Consider the following 21,414-nt stretch of genomic DNA (forward strand, 5'->3'; position numbering starts at 1 on the left):
TATTATGGAAGTTACCGAATTTGTGCAAATGATCTAGTTTAGAGACTACATTATGTACATATACATAATCATAATGTGTCAGACTGACATATTAGACCAACATATATGATGCCTTTATGCAATTTTAGTATTCCTTTGCAGAATCAAGTTTAGCCTGTGCAAAATATATGGTTATTTTTAAGAAATAAAAAAATCACTTTAAAAAATCTGAACCTTGTATTTTTTAGTTTTGATGGTATAAAACTGAATGAGGTAGACCACAAGGTTGACATAATTTATTGTAATCATAGAGATTTAGAATGCATTCAAGTATTGATTTGATGATCAGTCTGATTAGTCAGTATTTCAACAGATGAATAAAATAAGAAGCTTTCCTTTTTCTTTTTAGGGATATAAAGCTTAAGTTACTGAATTGGGTCGACCCAAAGTTGACATATGAGTGGTCCAATTTATTGTTTTGGGATTACTTTAGCACCCTGATATATTCACTTGATATATCTTTGCTTCCTTTGCTGTACTTCTAACACCTCTAGAACATCCTATATAGAGCTGTCCTGTTGGAGAGAAGGCCAGGGAACCTGCACCTTCTATTCCATGGTCTGTTGTCTTTATGTATGTAATCAGCTGTCCAGAGTTGTTCATGATGTGGAGGGTACCAGTATCAGGATCAACTACAATGACATTGTCTCTAGGTGTTGTGACTACTGCTGATGGTCTGAATGGTTTCTTCTTGTTGATATCTGTATCCCCATCATAAATGTTTATTACATCCCCTGCCTGTCCTAACACTACCACTCTACCACTGTCTTCATCTGAATCACAGTCTGCCACATGTATATTACTATTACTAGTTGTAGTAATACTGCAGGGATAACTAAATATAGGTTGATTATGTTTGTCATGTTCATACACAGCTTCATGGTCTCCATTCTTATTTAATACAAACACTGCTCTTCTTCTATTATCATAATCTTCACCTCCTACTATGACCTGACCTCCACTAGTGATATGAATGGCTGAAGGAAGGAAAGGATGAATTTCATATACACTGTCTGTTACTTTACCAGTGGAACTTCTGATCATTTTTAGTCTTGTTTTACCTTTTACTTTTATAAGTGGATTGTCAGATGCAAGTATTGCCATACTAAATACCTGGATGTTGAAGGTTGATATTGTCTTTAGACTGGTCCCATCAGGTTTTACTTTCTGTATCACTTCATCTTGAGTACAACCTATCCACAGTGAATCATCAGGACATGGAGATAAAAAACTAACCAAAGGAAGATTAGTCTGATATTGATTTACAATACCAAGAGAAACTTTTACTTCAGGTAATGGTATGTCAACACTTTGTAGAACTCCAATGTTAGACTGAGTTATCTCCCCAGGAATAAATTGTAGTGTTTTTCTATGTGATATTTCAGGCTTGGGAATGGATAGTTCTGTTGATTTCTCAATTTTGTTGACATTTTGGAAAAATTTAGAAATGTCTGTGGAATCCATGAAATCTTGAACATCACTATACTTTTCCTCTATTTGTCTCTCGCTTTTGGAAATGGCTTTGATACTTTCTTCATTCACTTTGGAAGAAGCTTTGTGGTTCTGGTCTAACTCATTTCTAAGTTTTGCAATATGTTCTTTAACTGCTAGTTTCAATACTTTTTCATGGTTAAGAATATCTGTGCTTACTTTGGCATAATTTGAATTTTCAGATTTTTGAAACTGGTTCAGTTGATCCTTGGTCGCAATGATTTCATATTTTTCCCTTTGCAGCTTACTTTGTCCTTTCTTCAGTTTGTCTATCTTTATGTTATATGCATCACTTATTTCTGTTAGATCATGTTTCTTGTGAACCTTGGAAACACAAGTAGGGCAAACCAGTTTGTCACAATTTGTACAAAAAAGGCAAGTAGATTGTTCTGAATGTTCTTTACATTTGATATTGGTAAAATCCAATTCTTCAACAGGCAGCCCTACATTCTTGATGTCCACTACCTTATGATCCTTAGCAATTCTCAGATGTATTTTATCTTTACATGTACTGCACATTAGAACTCCACAGGTCAGGCATTTCCATTTGATATTCTTCTCAGTTTCACATAGATTACAGTTTATGGGGATCTGGCTTCTAATTACTGATTTAGAAAACGCCATTATTGAAGCTATTCTATTTCCTGGTTTGTATCCAGGTGACTACTAAATAAACCAGAACAAGTATATAAAATCTATAAATTTAAATGTACCTTATACAATTTAAGGTACCATATCTTGATCAAGTTTATTACAGTAGTGTTAACAGTTTAAAGTTCTTCTTGATAATAAAATTATTCTTCCTTAGCAAAAGAATTATGTATCTTAATTGAGCAACAAAGGAAATGAATCTTATACATTTTTTACTTTTTTCTATTGAAAATGAAGTGAAAAAAGTTATTGTTTATAAATGTTCAACTTTGTAACATGAGTATGATATTATCCGTACCTGTACAAATGCAAAACCTAGATGACTAGCAATTTTTTAAAGTGACTTGATAGAGTAATACTTTGTTATACCAAATAAAAGGTATGTTTACAGGTATTCCTGTAGAACCCCTTTTAATCGTTGTAAATAATCTGATATTAATGTAACTTAACAAAAACTTGGTTTTAATTGAAGAATATTAGGGTCGAATAATGATATGTAAAACCCTCTTTTTCTAAATGTTTTTCAAAGTTTTTATACATTTATTAATATCATATGAAGGTTATTAGTTTAATGAAAAAAGGAATTATTTGATATATGTCACTCTGAACAGAGATAAGGGGAGGGCAAACTGAATATTGTTGAACATCCATGTCAACCTGTTTGGTATATTAAAGATATGTCACCTAGTTATCACCTAGTTACCTACCAACTATAGTCATTCTGAACTACATTTCAGGGAAGTAGACTATATTATTTTATGTTTAATTTTGAGGTGGATAAACACTTTTTTAAAACACTATTTACTTACTTACTTAAATTTTATACTTTTCAAACCCTCACCATATGTTTTGGTTTTAATGTATAAATGTGTTTATTTAAATGTGTGAGACTGACAAATGACCTATTGCATGCATATTCTTCAATAACATATATAAAGTCTGGATCCAATTATATAATGTCCTCATACACATTACACATAACCTGAAGAATATCCAAGGGGGATTATAACCTTCCACCAAAATAGGTCAATCATTCTTTGAACAGCTTGTCATTCTTCATTGTATTTGCTAAATATGACATCAGATAATGTGGATCCATTATTATTCGTTGAATACCAATTTTCAAAAAAAACATATTTTCAATAGGCCATATAAACAGAGATAGGCAAGACCACGAATTCAAATATCCTTGAATGTGCAAGTGTTCAGCAATCCACGAAAATTGATACCCACAAAATTAAATGAATCCACAGTATAGTATATGCCAACAGCTTGTGTATTGACAAATACTATATTTCTATGCTTTCAATTTTCCCCGCTGATACATATAATTAATATGGCTACTAACCAAACCTCCAATTGGAGCTGATGTGTTTAGAGACCTCTTATGTCAGTACACCATTGCTATATTGTCTACCTAAATTTAACATCTTAGTTTATTTGGAAGATTATAACTGTAAGAGATATAAGTTACATTACTTAATTCATGAATGAACAAAGAGATAAAGCAGTATTCTTAACACAATTAATAGGTCACTGTTAACTTACAATCTTATATTATATTATATTATATGGTTATTGATCTGTTCAATTTGGCCCAAAGTAATCGGATATAAGAGTTGTTTTTCTTCAGAGCTCATCTGCCTACAGGGCCAAGCTAGCTTTTTTCATCACTTGGCATTCGTTTTCTGTTGTCATAACCCATTAACTTTTATAGAAATCTTCTCCTCTGAAACTGCTTGGCCAAATCTAACCAAACTTGGCCACAATCATCATTTTGGTTATTTTGTTTAAATAATGTTAGGAAGACCCTTACAGCAAACTAGTATGGCCCACATGGCCGAAAAGTAGCAACATAGGGGTAAAAAACAAATTTTGTCGATAATTTTGAAAATTGTGCTATAGATATTGAACAAAATACGTTGATAATGTTGAAATCTAGGATTTTTCTATTTTCATCAGAACTGCCAGAAGACCTCTTCTTGTACTCTTTAATGACAATCTTTACCCATTTTTAGTGTTTTTGTCTTATAATTATTTTTAAAATTATAAAAGACATAGACATTTCAAAAAAGCAAAATGATAAGCTAGACAAGATTTACAGTGATTGAACATCAACTAAAATCGATATTTTTCAAAAAATTATTACGAAGTAACTGTATGAGCGATTTTCATAATAAAGATACCAAAAGATGTAGAAATGTCTCAAGTTTTATTGTTTATTTGGTTAGAATATTATTCATGCTCATTTTAATTTTCTGACGAGATGAACACAAAGAAAAATATTTCTTGAAAAGTTTGCTATTATTCTAACCAAATTAAAATCCTAAAAATTTGCATTTGTGTTCAACTCATCAGATGATGAAAACTAAACTCCAGAAAGTTATGACTAAATAAACAATAAAACTTCAGTCATTTTTACATCTTTTGGTATCTACTTTATTAAAATCAATCATACAGTTACTTGGTAATATTTTTTTGAAAAATATCGATTTCTTAATTGAAATAATAGGACATTTTCTGAGTGAGAACTCACTTTTGTCCCATGACTGTACTTAAAAGTTAAATTTAGCCCAAATCACAAGAATTCTCTTTAGGAGTTATTGCCCTAAAAGAACTATTATTCACCCTTTTATGTGTTCTTGGCAAAAACTATAGAAGAGAAAGAAACTGAAAACAGAAAAAAAAGTGATAGGCAGTACAAGATCAACAAAAAAGTGGTTTTTGTCATGAATTTAATTTTAGGCTGTAGTCCATTGCTAAAGATACAAATACATTGAGGTAAAAGACCCATGCTCTTAAGAGATCTTAAGAATCTTTGAGTTTTCTAATGTTTGCAGATCAGGGGTTGGTTTTTATACGACCGCAAAAATTGAAAATTTTTTGGTCGTATATTGGTATCACGTTGGCGTCGTCGTCCAAAGACTTTTGGTTTTCGCACTCTTAACTTTAGTAAAAGTAAATAGAAATCTATGAAATTTAAACACAAGGTTTAGGACCATAAAAGGGAGGTTGGGATTGATTTTGGGTGTTTTGGTCCCAATAGTTTAGGAATTAGGGGCCAAAAAAGGGCCCATATAAGCATTATTCTTGGTTTTCGCACAATAACTTTGGTATAAGTTAATAGAAATGTATGAAATTTGAACACAAGGTTTATGACCATAAAAAAAAGGTTGAGATTGATTTTTGGAGTTGAGGTCCCAACAGTTTAGGAATTAGGGGCCAAAAAGGGGCCCAAATAAGCATTATTCTTGGTTTTTGCACCATAACTTTAGTATAAGTAAATAGAAATCTATGAAATTTAAACACAAGGTTTATGACGATAAAAGAAAAGTTGGGTTTGATTTTGGGAGTTTCAGTCTCAACAGTTTAGGAATAAGGGGCCCAAAGGGTCCAAAATTGAACTTTGTTTGATTTCATCAAAAATTTAATAATTCAAGTTCTTTGATATGCCGAATCTAACTGTGTATGAAGATTCTTAATTTTTGGTCCCGTTTTCAAATTGGTCTACATTAAGGTCCAAAGGTTCCAAAATTAAACTTAGTTTGATTTTAACAAAAATTGAATCCTTGGGGTTCTTTAATATGCTGAATCTAAAAATGTACTTAAATTTTTTTTTATTATTGGCACAGTTTTCAAGTTGGTCCAAATCGGGGTCCAAAATTAAACTTTGTTTGATTTCATTAAAAATTGAATAATTGGGGTTCTTTGATATGCCAAATCTAACTGTGTATGTAGATTCTTAATTTTTGGTGCCGTTTTCAAATTGGTCTACATTAAAGTCCAAAGGGTCCAAAATTAAACTAAGTTTGATTTTAACAAAAATTGAATTCTTGGGCTTTTTTGATATGCTGAATCTAAACATGTACTTAGATTTTTGATTATGGGCCCAGTTTTCAAGTTGGGTCAAATCAGGATTCAAAATTATCATATTAAGTATTGTGCAATAGCAAGAAATTATCAATTGCACAGTATTCAGCAATAGCAAGAAATCTTCAATTGCACAGTATTGTGCAATAGCAAGAAATTTTCAATTGCACAGTATTGTGCAATAGGAAATATTTTCAATTGCACAGTATTGTGCAATAGCAAGAAATATCTAATTGCACAATATTGTGCAATAGCAAGCAATTTTCAATTGGAGTTATCTTTTTTTGTCCAGAATAGTAGTTGAATCAACTTAAATCATTGTTTTATACAATATACAATGTATATTCACTTTTACTACCAACTGATAAATTAAAACAATCTTTACCATTCAGTGATAACAAGCACTTTATTTTACATTTTAATATTTTATGATGTATTTAAATGAGTAGTTATTGTTGCAAACTCCATTAGAAATTTGAATTGAGATCAGTTTTGGAAAAAGGGAAAGGGGGATGTGAAAAAAAATGTGGGAGGGGGGGGGGGGGTTAAATTTTTCTCATTTCAGATTTCATAAATAAAAAGAAAATTTCTAAAAACATTTTTTTGAGAGGATAAATATTCAACAGCATAGTGAATTGCTCAAAGGCAAAAAAAAAAAAAAAAAAAATTTTAAGTTCGTTAGACCACATTCATTCTGTGTCAGAAACCTATGCTGTGTCAACTATTTAATCACAATCCAAATTAAGAGCTGAATCCAGCTTGAATGTTGTGTCCATACTTGCCCCAACCGTTCAGGGTTCAACCTCTGCGGTTGTATAAAGCTGCGCCCTGCGGAGCATTTGGTTGGTCCTGTTTTCAAATTGGTCTACATTAAGGTCCAAAGGGTCCAAAATTAAACTTAGCTTGATTTTAACAAAAATTGAATTCTTGGGGTTCTTTGATATGCTGAATCTAAACATGTACTTAGATTTTTTATTATGGGCCCAGTTTTCAAGTTGGTCCAAATCAGGGTCCAAAATTATTATATTAAGTATTGTGCAATAGCAAGAAATTTTCAATTGCACAGTATTGCGCAATAGCAAGAAATCTTCAATTGCACAATATTGTGCAATAGCAAGAAATTTCCAATTGCACAGTATTGCGCAATAGCAATAAATATCTAATTGCACAATATTGCGCAATAGCAATATTTCAATATCAATATTTCTCATTTCAGATTTCATAAATAAGAAGAAAATTTCTACAAACATTGTTTTGAGAGGATAAATATTCAACAGCATAGTAAATTGCTCAAAGACAAAAAAAAAATTATGTTCATTAGACCACATTTATTCTGTGTCAGAAACCTGTGCTGTTTCAACTATTTAATCACAATCCAAATTTAGAGCTGAATCCAACTTGAATGTTGTGTCCATACTTGCCCCAACCGTTCAGGGTTCAACCTCTATGGTCGTATAAAGCTGCACCCTGCGGAGCATCTGGTTTATATCTAAATGGACGATATTTTTTGGGGAAAGACAGCTTCAAGCCGTCAATCCCCTATGGGGTTGACCAGAGTGACACTCCCTCACATCATTCATTTTGTTTTTATACATGTTATAGTGAGGGAAAACCCCCAACAAATCTTACTTAGATTGAAGAGAAGGAGACCCAGAAATGAATAGTTTGACTTTAAACACTTTTTTACACATTTCCCTTCTGTTTCTCACGAAATTATCGTATCTTGAACTCTCCTTTACACTATTTACGTTTATTTAACAATCCGGAAAAATTAGTATGACGAGATATTCTAAATATATCCAACCTACATTGTATTTTATAGTGACGTCATTCTTGGAAGAAGCAGGGATATCTTAGGTCAACAACTTTCAAAATAAACAAAGATCGTGGGGTTACATGACACAGGGGAAAGAAACGATTTTATTACTTTTTTCGGGTCTCACTAATTAGAGACAAGAAGCGTCAAAAAGCGACAAGAAGCGTCAAGAAGACTATTTAGCGACAAGAAAAACATATTCTTCTTGTCGCTTCTTGTCGCTAAAATTCTTTTTGTTGTTAATTAGTGAGACCACTTGTTTCTGTAAAAATTCTGAGAATCTTCCTCCAATTCAGGAGCATCTCAATTGATGAGTAATTATCCACTAAAATAAAAGTTAAAGTATTTAAACACTTCAAATGTGACTTTTCATTGGATTAGTAGTCTTCTATTAAAACTAAATTTTTGTGTACCTACATAATCATTGTAATGGTAAAAAAAAAAGAAAAAAAAAAATTTGCATTTTTATAGTTTTAACATATTTATATTTACAAATATTTCAAAATTATGATTTGGAAACAAGCTTCACACAGTTTACATCACTCATATTGTTTTTTTTTATTAGTACCTGTTTCCCTGTGATGAGAGTTGTAACTAAGAACTTTAACAATGGAAATTTAAAACTGAATAGATTTTTCAGTCCACACTTTCTAAAGAAAAAACTTTAAAATCCAAGAGTACTGTCACAAAAAATGGAAAATGGCCCTAGCCTGCAGTTCAGTGGTACACAATCAAGATTTCAAAAATTATTGTAGTTGTTGTGAAATGACAGAATTCAGTTGAGTTTTAGATAATTAGCTATCCACTTTAATGTTAATGTTTAGATTTAGAAGATGCAGATCACTTCCATTGGTCCAAATTGAATCCTAAACTAAGGAAATGAAATTACATAAACAACAATTGATTTCAATATTGTCAACCTTTCTACATGTTCTAGCGGTTCTCTTTTTCATTCTTCATATGTAAACTATCAAAAGATACCCCCCCCCCCTTTCCAAAAACATAATAAAATAGAAACAAGGGCCGTCTTTCCCCTCAGAGCTATTCAGCTCTTTGATTTTTAATTATCAATGACAAAAGTCTGAAGGAAATTCCAAAGGATTTGTTTTGATTAAGTTCTTCAACTTGAAGTCTTCATCATTTTCCATTTTCTATATAAGAGTGGAGCACTCATATTCGCCATGGACACAATTTCGCCGTTTTATGATTTTGAGGTGTAAAAACTTCAAAGGATGGTTGAAATGGAAGAAATATGCCGGTAAATTATATTTTTATAACAAATATGATTATTTTTGAAAATGAGACTAAATTTCGGCACTTACCGCAAAGGACCGATAAACGGACAACGATTTTAAGCCAATTTCCTGAATGAAAAAAACGATTTAAAAGAAGTATTTCTTAGTAATTCTATGACTGGTTGCCCTAAACTTAGTTTTTTTTTTACACCTTTCAAATGTCTGCTATTCATCTATAATGAAATTTATTTGATAAATATTGTTTAAAGCTGTAGTTATTTGGTTTAAATTAGATGTGTAAAAACGGCGAATATGTGTCCCCCGTTGACAAAACATTAGGAAATTTCAAACACCCTTTAATCCAACTTTTCAGATGATTTTTCTGAAAAGAAACACGTTTTAAAGCTAAAAATATTTTGCATGTGAAGTTATCTTCATATAGAAATATCAGTATACTTCTAAAACATAAAGACCTGAACATAAACCAAAGAAAACATGGAAAGATATGGCGAAAATGAGCACCCCACTCTACGCAATGATGACAAATACGGGAAACGAACTTAATGTGTAATGGGTTTTAAACATAGGTTTCGTTCCACAAAATTATTTGCGCAAACGACATTTCAAGGTCAGTTATTATTGATTTGTCTATTTTTAGATATGTAAATTGGAAGTTTCAATTTTCACGATAGAAAGTGTTATCAATTCCATTATTGTTTAATGCATTTAATTTCATAAAAAATGATAATTTATTTATTTTTTAGAGATAATTGTTTTTTTTGGGTTGGCGGGAATAAAAAAGCATGAAAAGTCTTTTATTTTTATTCTTCAAATTGGCAAAATCGGGTCGGCGTATCCATAAACCAACAAATTAAAAAATCTTGGCCTAACTTTATGTATTTGATATTTGCTTTTTGTGTTCCATCATATAAAAAAGAAGATGTAGTATGATTGCCAATGAGACAACTATCTACAACAGACCAAAATGACATAGACATTAACAACTATAGGTCACCGTATGGCCTTCAACAATGAGCAAAGCCCATACCGCATAGTCAGCTATAATAGGCCCCGATAAGACAATGTAAACAATTCAAACGAGAAAACTAACGGTCTTATTTATGTAAAAAAATGAACGAAAAACAAATTATGTAACACATAAACAAACGACAACCACTGAAATACAGGCTCCCGACTTGGGACAGGCATACATGTTGAATGTTTTCAACAGGCACAAACTATTGTAAAAATAGTAAGTTATAATTGATATATAGATATTAAAATAAAGTTGTAGAAAATTGAATTAAACTCCCATTAAAGATGTTTGTTTGCCAAATAGCATCAGAAAATTTTGCCAAGTAGCTACCACTTTCTTAACATATTTTTTTTAAGATGCATTTTAAAAACTGTACACTTGTTAAACCTGGTGAAATAGTTATTATTTCATGAAAGATTTTGACAATATAAATACCTCTATACATGTACTAGATATCTGATAGACAAATAGAACTCCAGAGCCTGCAAATTTTTTAAATGTGTATATTCAAAAACAATTGCATTGACACACATTTTTTTACGGCTGAATAATTCTTTTATGGCAAATTTCTGACAGAATATAACAATACTTCTGGAACCTTGTTATTTTGAAGCTCACAAGCAACTTTCCTAAAGTAATGATTAATACCAAATACTTTTAGCAAAAGAGACAATAAATTAATTTATCAAGTTCCTGAAAAACAGGCAGGAGTCTACAATGTTGAAATTTATGAAAAACTACATCGTTGCTATGGTGACAAAATATGAACCTCAGAAAAAAGCTACTATTCTTTGTAAATGGTAAATGGAGTTTGATTGTTTACAGAAAGTCATTTGGTATGGTCGCTGGGGCCATGAATAAGTTAGCCAATGCTATGGAGAATGGAGAATATGATTTTGATGGAACACACGAGAAAATGGTATAACTTATTTATGGCAGTAAACATTTACTGTAGACCAACTTATTTTCGTGAGTGATTTATTTTCGTGACTTTTGTGAGTAGAAAAATAACGTGAATATAAATCGTCATGAATATGTAAAACTTTGATCATTCTGTATGAAGAAAATCCAAAATTAAATAGCCACAAAGTAGTCTAGAAAAGGTGTAACAAGAAATAAAGTATTCACGAAAATAAGTTGGTCTACAGTATCTATTAACTCATTTTCTTGCAAGTTGTAGATTTTGTTTGGAATAGTTTCATAAGCAAATCTGAGTATAAGTCTCTTTAAATGAAGCTGTTTCTGTTGAAATGTTTTATTCCAGCAGCTTAAAGATAGACACTTGACAAATTACTAGAAAATTGGTTATACTGAAATGTGTATGTAAAGTATAAATACTTAAAAAATCCATGTGAAAAACACTTTAATTCTTTCAAAACCATAATAACTATTTACATTTATTGTTAGAAAATTGTATTCAAACATGATTATTACAGTAGAATCGTTATTAAAATCAACTGTTTCATATTGTTATGAATGGCTATTAAGCACTTGCAATTCCCTATATACATGATATAGTTCCCTAGGACCAACGAAGAACTATATTTTGTATTCACTTATGTCGTAATAAAAACACATGACCATACAATTGATAATTACAAAGTAATATACTTTATTAATTTAAGTTTATTTAAGGAATGATTTATATTGTAAAAATTACTCCTCCATCTGATATTTGTTTAATTTTTAATGAAATATAATGTCAAAAGAAGTAGTACTTTTAAAACAGAATTTCTATTTATAAAGTTTACTTCTGTTATTGTATAGCCACTTTCTCCGGTAAAAGTAAGAGCAGATATGTTAAGGACACAAATTGCTGACATTGAGTTGATGAAACACAGAATGGCAACAAAGGATGAAGAGATTATAGAACTGAAGAAAAAACTTCTCATGAAGGTATTAAAATTGTGATATAAAGTATAGATCATTATATAGAGATATTTTATTTAGTCTTTTGTCAAATCAATTAGAATAAAAAGTTAAGCGCATCATAATTTTCCTTTAAATGTTTCATGGAAGAGGGTTTTTTTCTGCTTACGACTGTATTGTATGTTTTTGTTAAACAATTGAATTAAGTAACATTTGACCAAATTAATAACTCATATACATTTTACATACAATTTATATAGAAAGCTGAAATACTTAAGAACAGAACAGGTCACTGTGATCACGATATCTCATAGTTAAGAAGCACATTTTTTGAACAGATAATTTGTCTATGTTTTCCTGACAAAAGTTATGACATATCTGCCATAATTATTGTTTCCGTCTGTTAACAGCAAGAAGAACTAAGCAGTCAACAAGTCAGATTGGGATTGTTAGAGAAGAAGGTTGAAAATGCTACAAGAGATAGTGATGACCGCACGGATCAAATGCAAAGAAAAATAGACGATCAGCTGGCACAGTTCAAGAAAAAAGAGAAGTATGATAAATATTTTTTTGCATTGCTGTTGTTGCTATAATGATGTCAATTAAAAAGCTGATCTAGTTTGAAATATACAAAAAGGTTTAGCTGTAATAATTTCCTATAAAAAGTTTCCTCATGTTATATATTGTTTTGTAACAAAGTGAAATAGACATTTAAATGAAACTTTTTTACCAGATAATACATATTATGCATTCATAGATGTTATGAAGCTTATTTGTTCAATTGTAACTTAATATTTGAATTTTCCTTTGTAAGGTTTTAGGCTTAGAAAGTGTGTCTTTAAAAAAGGTATTAGGATATGTGTGAAAACCTGGAAGTTGAAAAAAACTTTTTAATGATTTCAGACAGTATGAAGAAACGTTGGATTCATTACAAGCAGACATTGATGCTCTAGAACATGAGAAATATGAGCTGAAAGAAAGATTGAAAGTGTTGTCTAAAAAGTCATTATTAGAGGGTATATCAAGACAAGCTTCAGGTATTTTATTTTTCTTCTTTCTTTTCTTCTTATAAGCATCCTTTTATTAGAAACACTCGGTACGATTAGAATACATGCATTGTTAATTTAACTTGATTTTCCAGAGAATCTAGACCATTTGAGAGAAATTATATTTACCAGAAAAATCAAACAATTTTCAAATAAAATCATGGTCATGTACAATTTATACATATTTATCATGAATGTTAGTATTGACTCATGCTTCATTAGAGTAGTAGTTGTCATTAAATATGTTCTTTTATCTTTCTTATACATTGTATACTTGATATGGTTTACCAGTATAACACACCACCTTTGTTTTGTTCCTTTAGCTACTAGTCCCTTATCACCAATGGGAGGTATGCCAACAGCTATCCACGAATCACCAGTCCTTCAACAACAGGTAAGATTAATATTCAATAATTGTAATGTAATGATGAATGTTATTTTGTTAGTTTTCATGCTATAAAACATTGGACTTAACACAGAAAAAACTGAGCTTTGATGATAAACTGTCAATAACATAGACAATGAATTCCATTTTATATAAATTATATTGATGTGTGTTTTTGAATTTCCCATTGCAGATTGTTACTCTGAAAGAAGCATTAAAGTTTACAAAGAATGAGAATATACGATTACAAGCAGATCAAATGAAGGTACTACATGTATTAATAAAGATTATACTACTCTTTCCTGTTAACTCACAGATTTTTTCTTTTAATACATTTGTCAAATTTTCATAATTCAAAGTATTGGGGATATTGAGATGTTATGAATTAAAACAAAACAAAAAATGTATTTTGTCCTTAAGGTCCTTAATTTTGTGAATTAGTCTGTTGACTAATAAAAGGTTTAATCAGTTACCATACATATAAATGTTTTTTTTAACAACAGGAGAAAATGGCTAAATTACCTCCCTTGAGAGTACCAAAACGAGCTCCATGGATGAATAGACATAAGGAACCAGATAAACCTAGAGAGATTCCAGATGGCTTTCCTGGTGCTGCTGACTTAAAGAATCTTGTCAAACAAACAGTAGAGTTACAAAATGTAAATATGTTTTTCAGATATTCTCTGTATATTTATATCTATTTTCAGATTGTTATTAGGTTTACCTTAGAGTTATTTCACATTATTTAGGCACGCATTTTCAAACTAAAATAGTTCCTTGATAAAATATTCAGGTTTTATAATTTATTCTGTTGAGGTGTAAGAAAATTAGCTATATATTCCTATTGTTTGAGAAAACTGGAAAAAATGTCTTTAACACTTTAATAAGAAATTGCATTATATGTCATGCTTCACAGTAATAAATGATTGTTGAATTTATGCATTTTACTTTTTAAACACAAAATGATTATTTTAATTTGATTGCTCCTCATTTCTTTTTACAGGAAGTAAATAATTTGTGTTCACATCCAAGAGTGGTTGATATTACAAAGCGTAAACCTGGTATGTTTTTAACCGGATTTTTGTGTCAAAAATGTCGGTTAGTGATTTGGGGATGTACGGCGGGCGTGCGGGCGGGCGGCAACCAAATGTTGTCCGTGCATTTACTCATGAAGCGTTCAACCAAACCTTTTAAAATTTTAATATGTTGTTACTGACAACAAAATGGAGGTCAAGTTCAATAATGACGGTTTTGACTTTACCGTTCAGGAGTTACGGTTCTTGAAAGTTTAAAAAATGTTGTGTCCATGCATTTACTCATGAACCAGTCAACCAAACCTTTTAAAATTTTAATATGTTGTTACTGACAACATAACGGAGGTCAAGTTCAATAATGACGATTTTTACTTTTACCGTTCAGGAGTTACGGTTCTTGAAAGTTTAAAAAATGTCGTGTCCGTGCATTTACTCATGAACCAGTCAACCAAACCTTTTAAAATTTTAATATGTTGTTACTGACAACAAAATGGAGGTCAAGTTCAATAATGACGGTTTTGACTTTCTTCGTTCATCAGTTATGGTTCTTGTGATATTGCCAGGACACAAATAAATGTTAATAAATCCGGTTTGCTGTCGTTGTGACAGCATCTTGTTTTTTTATTCTATGGGAAATTTTAAATGTTTATATTGAATTTTAAAGTACACAAGATGCAATTATTGTGTATGCCCAACTTTGATAGTTAAAGGGGGCATTACATTATCTGGTCTGCATCTGGTATATAGGTTATGGTGACCTATGGATACATAATCTTCTTTACTTTAATTTTAATTAATCTGCAACGCTTAAATTAATGCATAAGTCAAACAAATATTTTCTCAAATGTATTCAATTTTTATATATCGTCAGAGATCTAATTATAAATAACTATTGATTTGAACTATTATAAATAACTATTGATTTGAAGATGATAGATGAATCCAATTCAAACATTAGAAATTGTCTTCAAATTTTCTGTAACATTTCAATTGTTTTTGTAGTTATGGATGATTTTTTTTTAAATCAAAAAGTCCATCTGCAAAGGTTTATGACTATAAATTTAATATTATGATTTTAAAAATATTTTGATATCATTGATTACTTTGTTGTAGGTTTAGAACCAGCATCACAGAGTGTAGATCCTATAAAAGAATTGATAGCAAGAACAACATTACTGACGTTACTGGAGAAAAAGATGCAAGAGGTAATATTTAGCATGTTGAGAAAGAAAACATTAGGCAGAATTGTATCATTTTAAAATCCTAAGAGAAAATTAATTGAATTTAACATCATTATATATAGCTGTTAAGTGGGAATTTCTTTTTACTTTTTTCATTCTCCAGTCTTAGCGGAAGGGGCATTAAGTTTTATCCTGATCTATTTAAACATCCCAAAATTTGTTTTGGTTCTCTAACTTTAGTTTGCTTTACCCAAATATTATGAAACTTATACACAATGCTTATTACCACAAAACTCAGATTAAGGAAGAATTTGGGTAGCGTTATTTTTATCATTCTTGAGTTATGTCCCTTAGTAACATTAGGGCATCATCTGTGTTCCGTTGACACATTCCCTATTTATTTAGATACTGTAACCAACTATTTTTGCTAACTGTCAGAGGAGTAGGTTCAGTAAGACCCCTTTTTGGCCCCAAAATATATCAGTTTTACAAAATTGTTATAATATTAACTTTTAGCAATTTATTGGAAAGTAGAATACTTCTGCTACATAAATATGGTCTGTTTTTGACAATACAATGCACTTATATTGGGTACTAGCATCATTAAGTTGTGCTTAATTACTGAAATCTTCACAATTTTAGCATTTTAGTTAAATTTTAGACAGATTTCGTCTTTAAAGGAAGTGGCCACATTTGTGTTCATTCTAATATTTAAATGTAAGTTGTATTTGATGATAATACATATCATATATAAAGGTTCAGGGTGAACACCGATGCGGCCACTTTCATTTTTGACAAAAAACTATCTGAAAAGTGACATATTATGGCATATTTGATAGATTTTCCATATTTAAGCTTGAATATGAGCGTCTGAAATGACTGAATCAGTTCAAATCTTTCACACAAACTAATTGAATCGACTGAAGTAGACACTTAAGTGTTTAAAAAGTGTACAAAATCTTTCACCAGGTGAACCTAAAATTTGAGACCAAAATGGGCCCTTACCGGACCTAGTACTTTACATGACTTTCACAAGTAGAAAAATTACCAAAGGTACAAATTGTTGCAAACATGTAAAAAAAAAATAGATCTTTTTTTAAAAGAAAACATGATCAAATTTTGCCAAAAAAATAAAATGATACAAATAGACTTGAAAGTGCTAATTGCAAAAAATTATGAAAAATAGCTATTTTTACAATATTTTTTATTCTAACCAGAAGTGTGGACTTCAGATTATGTCCCCTGGTGCAGAGTATTTACCTGAGCAATAATTATAACATTATTTGTTTCCAGTTACAAGCCAATATAACAACAGTACAAGCTGCTAACAGACCAGGAGGACAAGTCAGAGCAGATTTCTCTACATTTCCTACTCCACAGTTTGCCAAGGTGACGTTTATTTATGATTTTTTTACAATCCTCTCTGAAAATATAAAATGCCAGTATTAAGAAGCTCCATTTTATCTTCTGATGATTTAAAGGTGAAATTTTGGTTAAAAATTAACTGTTTTATGTCTTCTATACATGAACTTATCTCCATCAAAACAGTTTATACCATGGAACTTGACTTGTCTGAATCGTTTTTACCCTACCACACAATCACCACTTCAGGTATTTTTTCACTTGATAGAATTACAGTTAATCTGAATACAGAATAAATTCAAAATCGGTGTAATATAAAGACTTTAAGGCCAGTGGTTTAGTTAATTTTTTTTCAAAAAAAAATATTAACAAATTATTGTTTTTCTAGATGCTGCATGAAAAGAGTGGTGACAGTATGTTAGTAGCAAAGATATGTATACCTGTGAAAGGTTGCCATGGAGAACGTGTACCCATACATGTGACATCAGATCAATTACAGAAAATACATTTATTATTCACATGATTAGTGCTTATATGTAAAACATTTGTTTATGAATTGTGAAACACTAATTTTCATCATTATTCAAGTTTGAAAAAATAAAACAGACACCCAAGCATTATGATTGATGAATAATGGCAATATTTACCCATAGTCCTTTTGATTCTTATTTTTATCTGAATTTTAAATGCGCATCCAAAAGTGGCAAAATAATCAACTTATTGATGGTGGCCGCGTATTGGTAGAAGTAGATTCTGAACAGTGAATTGTTCATGAAGACAAAATGTCTCAATAGTTTCATCTTTTCGCTTCACTTGAGATATAAATTAACGAAACGCTGTTTTAGTACCAAAAAGTATGTTAATGAAAATTTATATTAAATGGTTGATTCAATTTAACTATACTGCTTGAATGGAAAAGTTTGAATATTTGTAATCAAAAATAAAAATTCTCTTTTCAAAATCTGATTAAAACTAATAATGCATGTTTAGATATAAGTGTATTATGTTATTAAGTTCATGTTTCAAGTATTTTGGAAATGAATGAAAATTAGTGTTTTTTTATATTTATATTTGTTTATTTATTATTACAATTATGTGGTTAAATTCATTAACATTTAACAATATTAAGAAACAAATGCTTAAATTTTTAATAGTGCAATAAACATTATACATTGGCTACATAGAAAAAAATCATCTAGAATGGTTGGGGATATGTAGGAATGATATCTTTTTGTTTAGTTTTGGGGATATGTAGAGATATTATTATACCAACGTCACACCATAACCTAGATTAACTTTTGTTTTTATATCTAGAAACATTATTAAACATAAAAATGTTTTCACATTCAAGATATGCTTTACTCCTTAATACATGCCCGAAATATTATACATCCATGTTTTGACCAACTGCATTTTTAAGGAAAGACCAATAGGAGTAATGTCTTGTGCTTTGTGTGAAATTATATTGTAATAAACAAGAAAAAAATCCTTTTGACAAACTTTAATAATACATTTTCAAGTTGAGCAGAAAATAACTATTATGTTTAGATGTGAATCTATTTACAAGACAAACAATTTCCATATAAGTAGTAACAAATATATGTAGGAACCTTTTTCGACAGATCTTAGTCTGTCAGTTTTGAATGCTTCTTGCAAAATAATGTTTTCCAAATCTTTGTATACTGGTAAACATTCATCATCTTAATGAAATATAAAAATATTGGTATGCAATAAGGAAAGTAATGCACAATTACCTTACAGAAGACCCAAGTGAAATTATTTATGTGCCTATGTAACAATTAAACAAAAGTGTTTTGATGAAAAAAATCAGTAAAGCTCTTGTGATAGTTTCATAATAAAAAAATGTGCTCTTATATAAAATTGAGAATGGAAATGGGGAACGTGTCAAAGAGACAACAACCTGTCCAAAGAGCAGAAAACAGCCAAAGGCCAGCATATTTACATTAAGTCTAAAAAATTAAGCATTGATATAAACAAGTGACACACATCTGATTTATACAACTTCTAGATAATTAATATATCTGTTTTAAGAGTGGATTTTACTTATTATTTTAATCTTGCCACTATGAGTAGAAATTAAAAATTACAGTTGTTTTCCTGAAAATCAAATGTAGCATTGTCAAAATAATGTATTGTGCTTTGGTGATTTACTATATACTGTCAAATGCAAACACATGCTTTGGTCAAAGTTAATGCAGGTCAATGTTAAATCATCAATAAAATATGAAAAATGACTTTATTCCATTTATTTATTTCTGCTTTATATTATGAGTTGCCCTGTTATTTGGTTGGGAGAATGGAGCTGAGATCATGAGAAATGTACATTAATTTAAAAATGTTATTACTACTGGTTTGATGACATGTATTACCAATAAACTTAACATTTTGAAAAATTTGGCCAATGGATATTTTGGAAATGAAGAAAGTTTAACAACAAAAATAATTCTAGATGTCATGTTCAGTGTAGGTTAAGATCCTAGCCATACAACTTTTTAAATGTTTTTTTTTGTGACCATTTCCGTAATGGAGTTTGATTATGTTTAGCAAAGGGATCAATTTGGAATAGCATATTATACCTATATATTAAATTTTGATGAAATCCTACCACATCCATAAAAAGATGTGAAAATTATATGCATATCTACATTATGAAGCACGAAAACTGTAAAAAATTGTAGTGCAATTCTGTTAATTTCTATTAAGAATTTGCTTTCAAAAATATATTCCCCATGGTATGCTTTCTTAAACATAAATAAAAAGACAAAAAAAATTCTCCTATTTTCAATAAAACAGTCTCTATGGGAATAAATTTGGAATTGCATATTACACCTGGATTAAAATAATCTTTGATGCAATTGTAACACAAAAAGATGTTTCTCAACAATTTGTGAGTTTTTCAAGATATTGCAAGTTTTATAGCAAATTTCCTGCCTATGATTTTAAACTTTATTCAGCATTCAAAAGAGTCCTTTACAAGTGCACTTCTATAGAATTAAGTATGAGCGTGTAAGTATAATTCACCACTCTTAATTTATCCATCTGATATATATTTGTACATCTTTCCAGATTTAGGAAGTCCTACTTTTTAAATATACTCTATTAGACTAACAATGACAATAACAATCCTATAAGACACAACAACTCTGTTCAGTGGCATAGGGGCTGACTAAACATTTTTATTTTGTTAATGTTTTCTATTAGAACTGTATCTCTAGAGGCTGATTGATTAAATTTGTTTATCTAGGCTGATTTCTAGACTGTCAACTCATTGAGGTTGCTAGTTTTTACCCTTCAGTGTGTTTGACTGATCTTAATATTGCCAGTTTCCACTTTCCTGCTAAATGTCTGTAGTTTTCTCCAGATCTTTTTTTTTATTGTATAATGCTATGATGTCGTCGTCTGTGTGGTCCGAAGACACATTTGTTTCCGGATAATAACTTTAGTTGACTTGAATGGATCTCTTTGAAATTAAATGAGAAAGTTCAATATCACAAAAGGAAGGTTGGGGATGATGGTCCCAACCGTTTAGGAATTTGCTCCATTTATGCAGGAATTAGGGCTAAAAACAAGCATAAATCTAGTTTCCAGACATAGAAATAACTTTTGTTTAAGTGTATGGATCTCTCTGAAATTGTACTACAAGGTTCCATACTACAAATGAAAGGCAGGGATCGAGGGTGGGGGTAATTGATCCAAGGAGGGATTCAAAAAGTGTTAGGGGTTCCAATTTTTAAGGGGTTCAAAATTTTTTTCAAAATTCAATTTTTATAAAGTTTCAAGAAAAAATCTTTAATTGCACAGTATTGTGCAATAGATTTGTAAGACCTTGACATTTTTTTTGTGTCAGAAACCTTTATTATGTAAAAAATTTGATAACAATCCAAATTCAGTCAGTAGCAAGTTTGTATATTGTGTCCAAATTGGTCCCAACTGTTCAGGGTTCAACCTGTGCGGTTGTTTCAGGCTGCGCTCAGCGAAGCATTTAATTGATAATTGCTGAAAAGAAAATGGTTTAGTTAAAACATCAAAGCTGTGATGTAAATACGTATTTGAAATAATACACATCTACAGTTGCAAACTTCCCAGAGGTGCTATCCAGCACTTTGATTAAAGATAGCTAAACCTCTTACTTGTATGACAGACGCATCAAACTCCATTATATTGAAAAATATATGTGAACAAAACAAACGGACATAATAGGTAATAATGTCAAAAATAGGGGTACAGCAGTCAACATTGTGTTATAATCTTAATCGCTATAAAAACAAACTAATATGTAACAAAGAATCTCAAAATGGCATATAGACCAATCTTATTAGCAAAATTTAAAAACAAGAATGCACAAATTAACCATAGTACAATAACACATTGACGGGAT

The 21,414-nt window shown here is 30.4% G+C and overlaps 2 protein-coding genes across 5 annotated transcripts in view; one reads left to right on the forward strand and one right to left on the reverse strand.

Annotated features, from left to right (window-relative positions):
- The window catches only part of LOC143072913 (dynactin subunit 1-like), a 57,773-nt gene extending 38,503 nt beyond the window's left edge, over window positions 1–19,270 (forward strand). For all 4 annotated transcript variants that reach the window (XM_076248080.1, XM_076248082.1, XM_076248083.1 and 1 more), the window contains 11 exons: window positions 10,964–11,057; window positions 11,906–12,034; window positions 12,418–12,560; window positions 12,911–13,044; window positions 13,377–13,447; window positions 13,632–13,703; window positions 13,942–14,097; window positions 14,442–14,499; window positions 15,586–15,677; window positions 16,947–17,042; window positions 17,404–19,270. In XM_076248080.1, coding sequence (XP_076104195.1) covers window positions 10,964–11,057; window positions 11,906–12,034; window positions 12,418–12,560; window positions 12,911–13,044; window positions 13,377–13,447; window positions 13,632–13,703; window positions 13,942–14,097; window positions 14,442–14,499; window positions 15,586–15,677; window positions 16,947–17,042; window positions 17,404–17,538 — 1,180 coding nt within the window. In that variant the 3' untranslated portion in view covers window positions 17,539–19,270. The remainder of the gene's footprint in view (window positions 1–10,963; window positions 11,058–11,905; window positions 12,035–12,417; window positions 12,561–12,910; window positions 13,045–13,376; window positions 13,448–13,631; window positions 13,704–13,941; window positions 14,098–14,441; window positions 14,500–15,585; window positions 15,678–16,946; window positions 17,043–17,403) is intronic.
- LOC143072915 (uncharacterized) lies at window positions 261–2,241 on the reverse strand. The gene has a single exon (XM_076248084.1). The coding sequence runs from the start codon at window positions 2,152–2,154 to the stop codon at window positions 469–471; it is 1,686 nt and encodes a 561-aa protein (XP_076104199.1). The 5' UTR covers window positions 2,155–2,241; the 3' UTR covers window positions 261–468.
- Window positions 19,271–21,414: the final 2,144 nt, after the last annotated feature.

Source organism: Mytilus galloprovincialis, chromosome 4 (genome assembly GCF_965363235.1).
Source record: "Mytilus galloprovincialis chromosome 4, xbMytGall1.hap1.1, whole genome shotgun sequence".
NCBI classification, from domain to species: domain Eukaryota; kingdom Metazoa; phylum Mollusca; class Bivalvia; order Mytilida; family Mytilidae; genus Mytilus; species Mytilus galloprovincialis.